The sequence below is a fragment of the Mustela erminea genome, chromosome 17 (genome assembly GCF_009829155.1).
Source record: "Mustela erminea isolate mMusErm1 chromosome 17, mMusErm1.Pri, whole genome shotgun sequence".
NCBI lineage: Eukaryota > Metazoa > Chordata > Mammalia > Carnivora > Mustelidae > Mustela > Mustela erminea.
In genome coordinates this window covers 7858159-7868902 of record NC_045630.1, presented here as the reverse complement: position 1 = coordinate 7868902, position 10744 = coordinate 7858159, and the positions used below count along the sequence as shown (strand labels likewise).

The following is a 10744-nucleotide window of genomic DNA, read 5'->3' as shown; positions in this document are numbered from 1 at the left end:
CCAATTTTTTGCTTTGATATGTTACTTCTGTTTGAGTCTTAGTTCCCTCACCTGGAAGATGGGCTTAATAACTTTCATCTTGCAGAGTAACTGTGGGATTTAGAGAAAACCCATCTGTTGGGGGTACAGATTACCCAGTATGATTCAGCCCCTAAAATGACTAATCTAGAATAAGCAGAAACTTTGTGTTACTTTGTTACTTTGTCACCAAATTGACTGTTATAGGATTTTATTTCAACTTCCATTATTACAATACCATTTATTTAAATAGAAACTCTGAAAAAAAAAATAGAGAATCTGGATAGGTATGAGACAATCCTTACCCTCACAAAACCATCACATTCCAACCCAGACTTTCTTTGAAACTATCATCCAAGCTGGACGTTTGGGGAACAGGTCAGCTGAGAGCTGAGGAGAGGTCGGTTTCTACATTCTGGGCCCCCTCTTTAAAATCTCCCAGATACTTCTTCCCCTTCTATACACTTCTCAGGCTTTTAAATGGACCTGAGAAATCTTTGGCACGAATTGTTACTGAGCTTTTCGGTAAAACCAAAAAACGTTCTAAGATGCTGAATGCAAAGGCAGCAAAAGAGAAAAAGACGTAAGATTTAACTATTAACATGCCACTCTATTTCCAGAAAAATCATCACGCCTGACTGTAAGACTGGCCTGGGAGGGAAAGCAGCAAAAACCCTCCGCGTAGTAAAACCCGGTCCTGGGGGCGAGGGACAGCGTAGCGAGACCACTGCAGGGCGCCGGGCCGCAGGCACCTCGCGAACGCACGGTCGAGGCCGGACGTTTGCAGAGAGGCCAGGGGTCCGGGGCAGGGTCGCCGCGGGCCGCCTGGTTCCAAGTGCACCTGGGGCCGGGGAGCAGCGGGTCCAGCAAACCAGCCCGCCCAGCCCCTGCACCCTGAAGGACTGGCAGCGCTACACCCTCAGATGAAAGTAGCGCGCACGGCTCCAGAAAACACTTGCCCTTGTGGCCATTTTCGGTGGGGCTGCCAGGCGCCCTGTGCTCTGCGTCCCCGCGGTGGGACAAATGGGCTCCCGAGATAGGAAGTTACAGAACTTTCAGAACAAGGAGCCCGCGAGGCCGGGGCAAGGCGGGGTCCGCTGATCTGGGCCCGCAGGGGGCGGGTGGGGGAAGGGCAGAGGTGGTGTCGACAGTCTCCCCGGGGATCCAGCCCCGCGCCGGGCCAGCGGCAGGGAGAAGGCGCGGAGACCGCGCTCCCCCTCCGGCGGCTGCTCGCTTTCCAGTACCGGCGCGAGCCGGAGAGGTGCAGCCCCGCGAGGAGGGGCCGGCGCGCCGCGGCGGGAGGGGCGCCGGCGGGCTAGCAGCCCTCGGGCCCGCGGCGGGCGGCGCGGCTCCTCACTGCACCAACCTGCGGGCTCGGGCTGGCTGCGGGCCGCGGCCCCTCCCACCCGCACCCCACCCGCGCCGCCGCCGCCGCCGCCCCGGGCCGGCCCAGTCCCAGCCGCTGCCGCAAGAAGCCGGCGTGCGGGGCGCCCCGCTCCGACCGCAGCCGGCGGGGGCTTCGCGGCCACCGCGGCGTGCACCCGGGGCTCCCGCCTCCCCGGACCCCGCTCCCCTCCCTCCCTCCCTGCGTCCCTCTCGCCCCCGCCCCTTTCTCCCACCTCCCCCACCCCCTCCCTCCGCGCTGCTCCCGCCCGGCAGCGCGCTCGGCTCCCCGCGCCCCCCGCGCCCGCTCGCTCCTCCTCCAGCCCCGGCCCGGCCTCCCGCGCGCCCTCCAGCCTGCTGCGCGCCGGCCGCCGCCTGGTCATGTCAGGATGGAGATCCGGCAGCACGAGTGGCTCTCGGCCTCCCCCCACGAGGGCTTCGAGCAGATGAGGCTCAAAAGCCGCCCCAAGGAGCCCTCGCCGAGCCTGACCCGAGTGGGCGCGAACTTCTACAGCAGCGTCAAGCAGCAGGACTACAGCGCCAGCGTCTGGCTCCGGAGGAAAGACAAGCTGGAGCACGTAAGAGCGGCGCGCTCCCCGGGGCCTCGGCCCGGCACCTGCCCCGGAGGTGGCCGGAGCGCGCGCGGGGCGGCGGGGCCGGGCGCGGGGGACCCGGCAGGTGGCGCGCCTCGGGGACGGGGCGGCCGCGTCCTCCTTCCGCCCTGAGGCTCTGTTTTGCACTTTCTTGCCGGGAAGGACCGGGCTGCGGGGAGGAGAGGAGAGGGGAGGAAAGGTGCCTTTCCTGGCACTGCCCGCCCCCCCCCCCCAGCGCACCTCGACCTCCCCCACGGGCTTTTTTCAGGGTTCGTGGGCACCGCGTTCTCGGCGCGCCTCTGCGGGGTGAGCGAGAAGGGGAACTGCCCCAGCGGGGCTCCGAGGAACGTGGCGTCGCACGGTGGTGCGCTCCAGAGGGGCCAGACGGTCTTTGGGGCTGTGTTACTTCGTCCAGAAACTACCCACCGCGAGTCCGCGCGGGAGCCGCCGCGGGCGACTCCGCCTGGGTCCGCGCACGAGCCGGGAGAGTTTTCTGCAGCCCGTGCTCCGGGGTGAGCCGCTGGCCATCCTTGCTTGAGCCCAACTAGGGAGAGCTGTGCGCGCTGCGAGGAGGAGAAAGGCGAGCGGTCCGCCCTGCTCCGCGGGAACCGCCGCCCGGCCGGGTGGGAGCCGGCGAGCCGGGACCTCCGCTCCGCTGAGCGCGCGCCTCGCGGGCGGCGTCCGGGGCGCCGGAGCTGAGCCCCTGGGGCTCGCCGTTCTGGAAGGGGAAAGTCCCTCTAAAGAGACGTTTAGTGGATCCCCAGTTTCCACCCTGACCCGTCAGCCTCTTCTTAAACCAGATGTTAAAATGAAACTAAGAGAATTCTCTCGGAGTGCAGCCCCGCTAGGCAGGGAGAGGATGCTGTTTCTTCCCGCGGAGCTGCATAATCCGAATCGAGCCCGTTAATGGAATGTGGAGGTTTCCTTGTGTTTGGGTCACATCTCCCATTGTGACAGAAAGATAAGAAGGAGAACTTCGTAAACTCACACATCTTCTGCTGCCCCACCGACCTCACTCACATCTGCACCGCCCCCCCCCCCCCCCGCCCCGCGCCCCAAGCGCTTCTCCTCTCCTGGGTTTTGCAGCAACATCAAGCTTCCCAAGAAGCAGCGTGCAAAGGGGTGTTTCTCCCACAGCCTGAAAGGAAGGTCTGTGCCTTTTCTCTGAGGGCCTGATTAAGTCCCTTGAAAGCTGGAGTTTAAAGCTTCCAGTTGGGGAACAGGCTGTCTTGGGTGTACAGAACCATTTCCGGGTATCCGAAGGATGTCTCAGATCCTTAGGGCCATGGAAGTAGCTGATTCTAGGAGAACAAGTTGTTTGAAAAGCAGCAGAATCCACTTAAAAATGCAAGTTCCGGAATTAGCATAGGGATCTGGTGGTTAGTAGTTTCAAGAGCACCTTCTTGGAGTTTGGCACTAGAAGCTGTGTCTGATGTCAGTACCAGGGAAACTGGTCCGGTCTTAGAGCAGTGGGAGAATAATCTCCCTTTCCCTGAATATGTGTTCATTTGCACCTTGTGCTTTTACCTGCTCTGTTGCCTTTCTTCTCCAAGTGGAAACCAGTAGTGCACCCTTTTCTAGGTCTCCCTGAGTCCCAGACAGTGCACAGCTTTGACTTCAGTGCGTCCTCACTTTCACATTTCCACTGAGTTTCAAGGCCTGCTGGGGTGGGCCATGGCAGCCTCACGGTTCTGGGTGAGTGTTGGATGCTGAGCCTCTCCTGAGGCTTACAGACCAAGAAAAGGAAAGTCTGCTTGTTTAGAGGCACCTGAGGTCCCATGCTTTCTTATTCATTCAGAGAATGAGAGCATTGCACTAAAAAAAAAAAAAAAAAAAAAAAGAAAGAAAAGAAAAAGAGAGCATTGCATTAAAAAAAGAAAAAGAAAAAGAAAGCCACCTCATTTGTTATTTAAATCAACACAGCATTTTTGTTTGCTCTCTCAAATACATTTCATGAGACAGGTACTCTGCTTCTGATGGTTTTCTCTGTATCTGCTTTCAGTTAGAAAGGGGGCATTTTGCTCCAGTGAAATTTTTTTAGACATTCTCTTGTTCCTTTGGAGCATCTACGTTTTAAAGGAAAAATAGTATTTTTGAAAGTACAATGAAAAAATTAAATGAGCATAAAAATAAAAATTTTATCTGAAGTCAAGCTTGGGGTATTTATAATAGATATCAGATGTTGGGGTACACCACATTTCAGGTAGTTTGATGTGAATTTCTAGTTAGATAGTTGAAATTTAAAAACCTGTAACATAGGGAACCTAGTATATTTTTGCCATGCAAAGCTGAAAACGTAATATTGACTTTATTATACATGGCGTGCTGAACCTATGTAACACCACAGAGATTAGAATGAGTGATGAGTGTTATATGAAATTCAAAGGTGATATAGGGTAGTTGAAAAAAATCCCTTTGATCTGTCTAATCAAATGGAGGGCCACCATTTTTTATTAGGTTAAAAAAATGAGTAATTATGATGGAGATCATATGCATGCAAATGGCCTACGTTCTTTTGCCGGTTTTTAAAAAACCAATCTAGAATTAAGGGCATAAGTAAGTTACGGCTTCAGATGACACACATTCTCAGTCATTGCAGTGACGGAATTCCCTGGAATGAAATGTGGCGGCGTGTGGACTCCGTCCAGACTTCAGAGGCATTGCTCAGTCTGAGAGTCAATAACACAATGTAAAGTGACGGCGAAGGAATATACTTCCACCCACTTAGCTAAAAGTGACAATAATTTATCTCTCCTTCTCTGGTTTAAAGGCTACAGAACTGATCCCCGGGCCATACATGTGAAACTGACATGAATTGGTCAAGGATAGGTCAGAGCCCAACTTTGAATCTGTTTCCTGTCACTTGTTGGTCGGTACTGAAGATGAATGCCCATTAAGAAATAAATGCACATGAGGGAATTCTCGTGTCCTTAAGTTATGATGAGAAGCTACAAAGGTTTGGTACCGTGAATTCGGCACTTTGAACTCCACTTGGAAATTTCAGGAAAAAGTAAAATTTCTGGCCACGGGTAGACTGTCTTCTCATTAGCTACAAATAGTGCTCTTGGTTCTTAGAAACCTTTCCTTCTTATTCTGCCTCACTGTGCCCATGGCTGTGGACGATAAACAGTGGAAGTCTCAGTTTGGAAGGTTCGGGAAACAACAGACGTCTTATATTCTGTAAGATCCTCTGTTACTTACCGTATAACGTAAAAGTGAAGCATTATGGTCTAGCAAAGCAAGAGGAGCAGGGGGCCCTTCCTTCAACCCCCTGACCCACCCCTGTTCTGTCAGCCCTCCCTGGGGCTGGGTCACTTTAAGAGGAACCACGTAATACGATTTAACTGTCATCCCACAGGAGACTGTAGCATCAGTTATGCTGGTCTCACGGTTCATGGTGACATTATGCCCTGTTTGCATTTTTTTTTTTTTTTTTTTGGTACAAAGTAAGAGAGTTGCTGAGGCTACTCTGCTCAGTTGCTTGGTTTTATGCCAGTCATGTGTGTAGAAGTTTCCTGATGTCACTTACGGAGCTAGGGAAGGCCTTATTTTCCCTTGTGCTTACTCAGCTAGCTCTTGTCTAAGTGTGGTTAAGAGTGGGGCTCTGGTGAGACAGACCACCATCTCTTATTAGTTCTGTGATCTCAGGCACAGGACTCAGAGTCACCAGGAGGCACCTTCATATTCTCCTTAAAGGAGACACTGGCTTGCTGGGATGGTCCAGAGAGACTGTCCATCAGTCCGTCGCAGAGACGCACAGCCCTTGACGGCGTTGGGGGCGCCACACTGCAAAATAGCATTTCCCCTCCCACATCTCCTCTTTGCGGGGTGCAGGTTCTCAGTCCGTTCACACTGCTCTAACCAAATCCCGGAGATTGAGGGTCTTGTAAATACCCAACGGGGCTTTCTCACGGTTCCGGAGATCTCGGATGAAGTCCCAGATCAAGGCTCCCGCCCAGGCAGGGGCTAGCAAGGGGTGCTTCCTGTTTCCTAGATGGCTCTCTGTTTGCTCTCCCCCTCAGGGTAGAAAGGGGGAGGGAGCTCTCTGGAGATTCTGTAATAAGCTGTTCTCCTCTTGATGAGGATTCCAGCTCCATGACCTAATCACCGCCTGCAGGGGGGATGAGGTTCCAACGTATGACGTTTGTATGAACACAACCACGCAGTCCACAGCAGCGGGGGAGTTTCCTTCTGGGAGTTGCCTGGCCTGCCGGAAGCTCCATCCCGATGCGTGTTGTCAAGGCAGCTAAAGGGAAGATGGTAAATCATGTCAGGTCTCTCAGTGTTTCCACCCAGAAGGGTGGAAACAGACTTTCTGTTTATTGACCAAAGACAGTTTGGCTCCCTATTTATTGACCAAAGACAGTTTCGAGGCCAAGGCTTGCTTCTGAGGAGGTGCGGAAGGGGGACCTGACAGAGACCCAGAAGAAGGGGAAAGAGGACACCCATGACCAGCTTCTCAGCGTGACCACAACACATAAAGCACTTAGCACCGTGTGTGGCTTTGTTACGTGTTCTACTCGCGGTACCTAGAGATGCGGTTGCTTCTTAGGTATTAGCTAGCGCTCTGGCTGAGCCCTTACACTCCCCCCAGAGAGCTTTGGGATGTCGCGTTTGAGATCAGCCTGCCTGCGATGTAGGCCTGGACCCAGAGTATGGGGGCCCTTTGGCCGGCAAGGGCCTCTCACCATCCCAGACATGTCATGCTGCATCTGCCTGGCTTCCAATCTGTTCTCTGGGACCCCAGTTGTGCCCTCCCCAGCCATTAAGAACCTGTCGCTTCTTGTTCCCACTCTGCAGGCTCTGCTAGCCGAGATGGCCTCCTTGCCCCATCCCCAACCCTGTTTTCCAACCCAGCTCTGTGCTGGTGGAATTGAATGGAGCAGTATTTCATTTATCTGCATAATGGCTCAGAAAGTCTGTTTAATATGGGACGAGAAAGCAGAGGAGAGAATTTGTAAAGAGTGGAAGATAGAATCCTTAATGTTCATACTTGTAGAGAACCTTAATGTCTTGCTTGGTTTAGGTGAGTGCGTCCCTTAAAAAAACTTGTCTTCTCTAAGCGTGACTATGCACCTGCTTAAATGCATTGTGTGTTACCGCTGAGTAGTAAATAAACACCCAGGGCACACTTGCCTCCTGGAATAAATTATTCACATGATGAGCAAATAATAATGGATTGGAGCAGACCTGCTCACTATGGTGTAGGCTTGTATTGTGTAATGCCGTTTGTGTCTCACAGAACGACTTTGTGAAAGTCTCATTTATGCCCCACAGAGCAGATCAGTAAAGCACCAAAGACAGTTCAACCTAAGGGAATGAATCTTTAAGGTAGTCCATTAAAAATCAAATGAGCAAACGGAAAAGAGTCTGTCCTAACTTCACGTATTATTGTTCAATCTCTGTGTTACAGGATAATTTTAGTCTGGTGCATGTTTAAGAACATTTACCAGGATGATTTCCTGTGATTTTAGATGGAACAGACAAAGCCTAGCCTGAGGCGGGATTCTGTCATCGTCAAGGAATAGAAATTTAGATGTCTCTGGAGTGTGTTCTAATGGACCTCATGTTGTGTCCATTATCCAGGTAGCAAATATTAATTCCACTAATGGACTTTGCTCACTGCGGGTTGACATTTCAGTTTATATTGAAGAACCTTTGATTCTTTGAACTCTGTGGGGTGTCTTACTGACTTATTTTGAGGTCGTCATTGGCTATGACCTATCATATGTGATACGTTTGATTGGAGAAGCTGGAGAGGATTGGACTTAAGGTTTCTGTTTCCTCCCTTCTTCCGTATAATAGCCATATACCAATTTCTGGCCAGTTTCTCTAGAAGTTTTTACCTCTCTTGGCAGACTTCTGTGCCTCTCTCGGGTTTTAATCTGTGTAACAGATTTCAGTTCTTCTATTTTAGCTCCAAAGATCAAGAAATGTGAGGGAGCTTTTGCGATGTTTTTATATGAATTGACTGATAACGGGGCATGATCAGGCAAAGGTAGGCTCGTTGCTAAGATATCCACCCAGGAATGGTGCTCCGGGTGCATATACTGCAGACCGTGAAGTTACTAAGTTGTCTTAAGATTCACACCCACACAGATTGTATTGCAAGAGCTTAGAATACAACAATGAATGTTCAGGAACAGTTGAAATGCCAAAATGTGACTGTTCAGAGACAGACTTTTTAAAAAAAAAAAACAAAAATTTTTTTTTAATTTTTCTCACAAACAGAAAAACATGAGCCCAATTTCTAAAATCGCAGATCAAGCCTTTAAGCAGAGCTTATGGGGGGGGAAAAATAAAGAACAAGGCACCTTTCCTAGGTAGAATTAATCACCTCGCAAAATCTCACTGCTGTCTAACACATAAAGTGGGCCCAAGTCAAACTGCCTGACCTGGTACCGTGGGACCAGATGTCATGGCCATTGGCTGATAAATATGGTTCTTTATTCCCTAAAGCAGACAGGGAGCCTTGTGGCTATACTCCTTCTCTGACTTACGTAGGATTGGGCTCCTGCCCTTAAGTTCATAGGTCTGATCCAGCAACACCAGAAGGAGTTAGCTTGGGAGGCTGGGACTCGGCAACAGATTCTTGCTGCAGGTGACTTGTTTTTTTTTTTTTTTTCCTTTTTAAAGATTTTATTTATTTATTTGAGAGAGAGAGAGAGCATGTGTGCGGGAGGAGGGCAGGGGCAGAGGAAGAAGAAAATCTTTTTTTTTTTTTTTTAAAGATCTTATTTATTTATTTGACAGGCAGAGATCACAAGTAGACAGAGAGGCAGGCAGAGAGAGAGGAGGAAGCAGGCTCCCTGCTGAGCAGAGAGCCCGATGCCGGGCTCGATCCCAGGACCCTGGGATCATGACCAGAGCTGAAGGCAGAGGCTTTAACCCACTGAGCCACCCAGGCACCCCAAGAAAGAAAATCTTAAGCATACTTGTGCACAGTTGGGGCTGTGTTTCAGGACCCTGAGATCATGACCTGAGCAGAAACCAAGAGTCTGATGCTTAATCAGCTATGCCACTGAGGCATACCTTGCAGGCACCTTTTATGTGGAAGACACTTAACTTTGTTAGGAGATTCCAAGGACTTTCATGTAACAAGCATTTATACAACATGTACTGTGTTCCAAGTGGTGGAGGATATACAAAGACTAGAGCAGGGCCCCTCCCTCAAGATGTTGACGGCTTTATAAATACAGTTATCATCTGATCACAGTGTTAGGAATAACGCTGGAAAATGCAAAGTAGCACGAGAACACTGCCTTTGAAGGACTTGTTTAGACAAGGATAAAATACTGTTAAAAATATGTAATGTCACATAAAATGATGAGGTATTATAACAAACTCGTTTATTTCAGTAATGCAAAGTTGCTATAAAATTTGAAAATCAATTGATGGAATTGATCACATTAAAAGAATGATTGAGTATACCCAAGTGATTATTCCAACAGTTGAAGAAAAAGCACTTGATAAAATTCTATACCTAAGCGTGACAAAATTCTCAACAAAGTGGACATAAAAAGAAATTTTATTGTTCTGACACAGGCATTTTTAAAAAAAACAAAAACTCAACAGTTAATGGTGAGATATTGAAAAATTATTTGCACAGATTGTAAGTAGAATGGAGATATCCACTTATCATGACTTATACTCAGCATTGTACAGGAGGTCTTAGCCAATGCAAGAAAGCAAGAAAAAGGAATATATAAGGATTGAAAAGGAGGAAATAAAATTGTCATTCTTAGCAGTTGACTTGAATATGAACGTTTGAAACCCAAATACACCACTGATACACCTAATGAATTAATAATGTCCCAGGATTTATCACAGCCACTCCATACAAGGTCAATATGCAAAATCAAATTAGAAAAAAGTTATTCCAATGCAAAACTAAAGATCTTTACCATTTACATTAGCATACAAATAACAGCTACTTAAGGAAACAGGGAAGATCTCTTTTTAATTCTCCACAGACTGTACCAGAGCGCAGATACAATTCAGTTAAATCCCAACAAGTTTGTGTGTGTAAATCTGTTGAAAATGATTCTAAAAATTATGTGAAAATACCAATGACCAAGAATAGCCTGCATAATCTTGATGAAGAAGAATGAAATTAGAAGAATGTTTCTATATATTAAGACTTATTATAATCTAAATTAATCGAAGCAATGTGGTACTGGTGCAGGGATAAACAAGTAGATCAGTTGACAGAATAGAGAATGCAGAAAGAGACCTGTGTGTATACTTTGTTATTGACAGGTACTTGAAATTTGACAAAACTGGTGGGCACAGAAGCGTAGTGGGAAAAAGATGGTCTTTTAAAAAATGGTTCTTGGTCAGTTGTACATCAGAATGAAAAATGGATCTTGACTTCTCTTTAATGCCATACACAATAATCAGTTTAATGTAGGTTATAAATCTAATTTAGAAATGGAAACAATGAGGTTTCTAGAAAATAATATAATAAAAAAAATCTTCACCAACTTGGACTAGAGAAAAACATTCTTAAGCAATTTTAATAGTTCCAGTATAGTGTTTATTAATAAACTGGACCAGAGTAAAATTAAATAATTTTGACAGTAAAAGATTCCATTAAGAGAATTAAAAGGCAAGTCACAAAACAGGATATATTTCCAACACACACTCTGACAAGGAGTTTGTATCCAGAATATATAAAAAGCATCTACAAATCAATAGCAGTGGACAGCCCCCATAAGTGAGCAAGACATTTAAACAAGAACTTCACAGGA

General features: G+C 48.3%; 1 protein-coding gene across 1 annotated transcript in view; it reads left to right on the top strand.

The window, feature by feature from the left end:
* Positions 1-1703: 1703 nt before the first annotated feature.
* The window catches only part of PLD5 (phospholipase D family member 5), a 394554-nt gene continuing 385513 nt past the window's right edge, over positions 1704-10744 (top strand). The window contains exon 1 of the mRNA XM_032317256.1: positions 1704-1979. Within this exon, the coding sequence (XP_032173147.1) occupies positions 1791-1979 (189 nt within the window). The 5' untranslated portion in view covers positions 1704-1790. The remainder of the gene's footprint in view (positions 1980-10744) is intronic.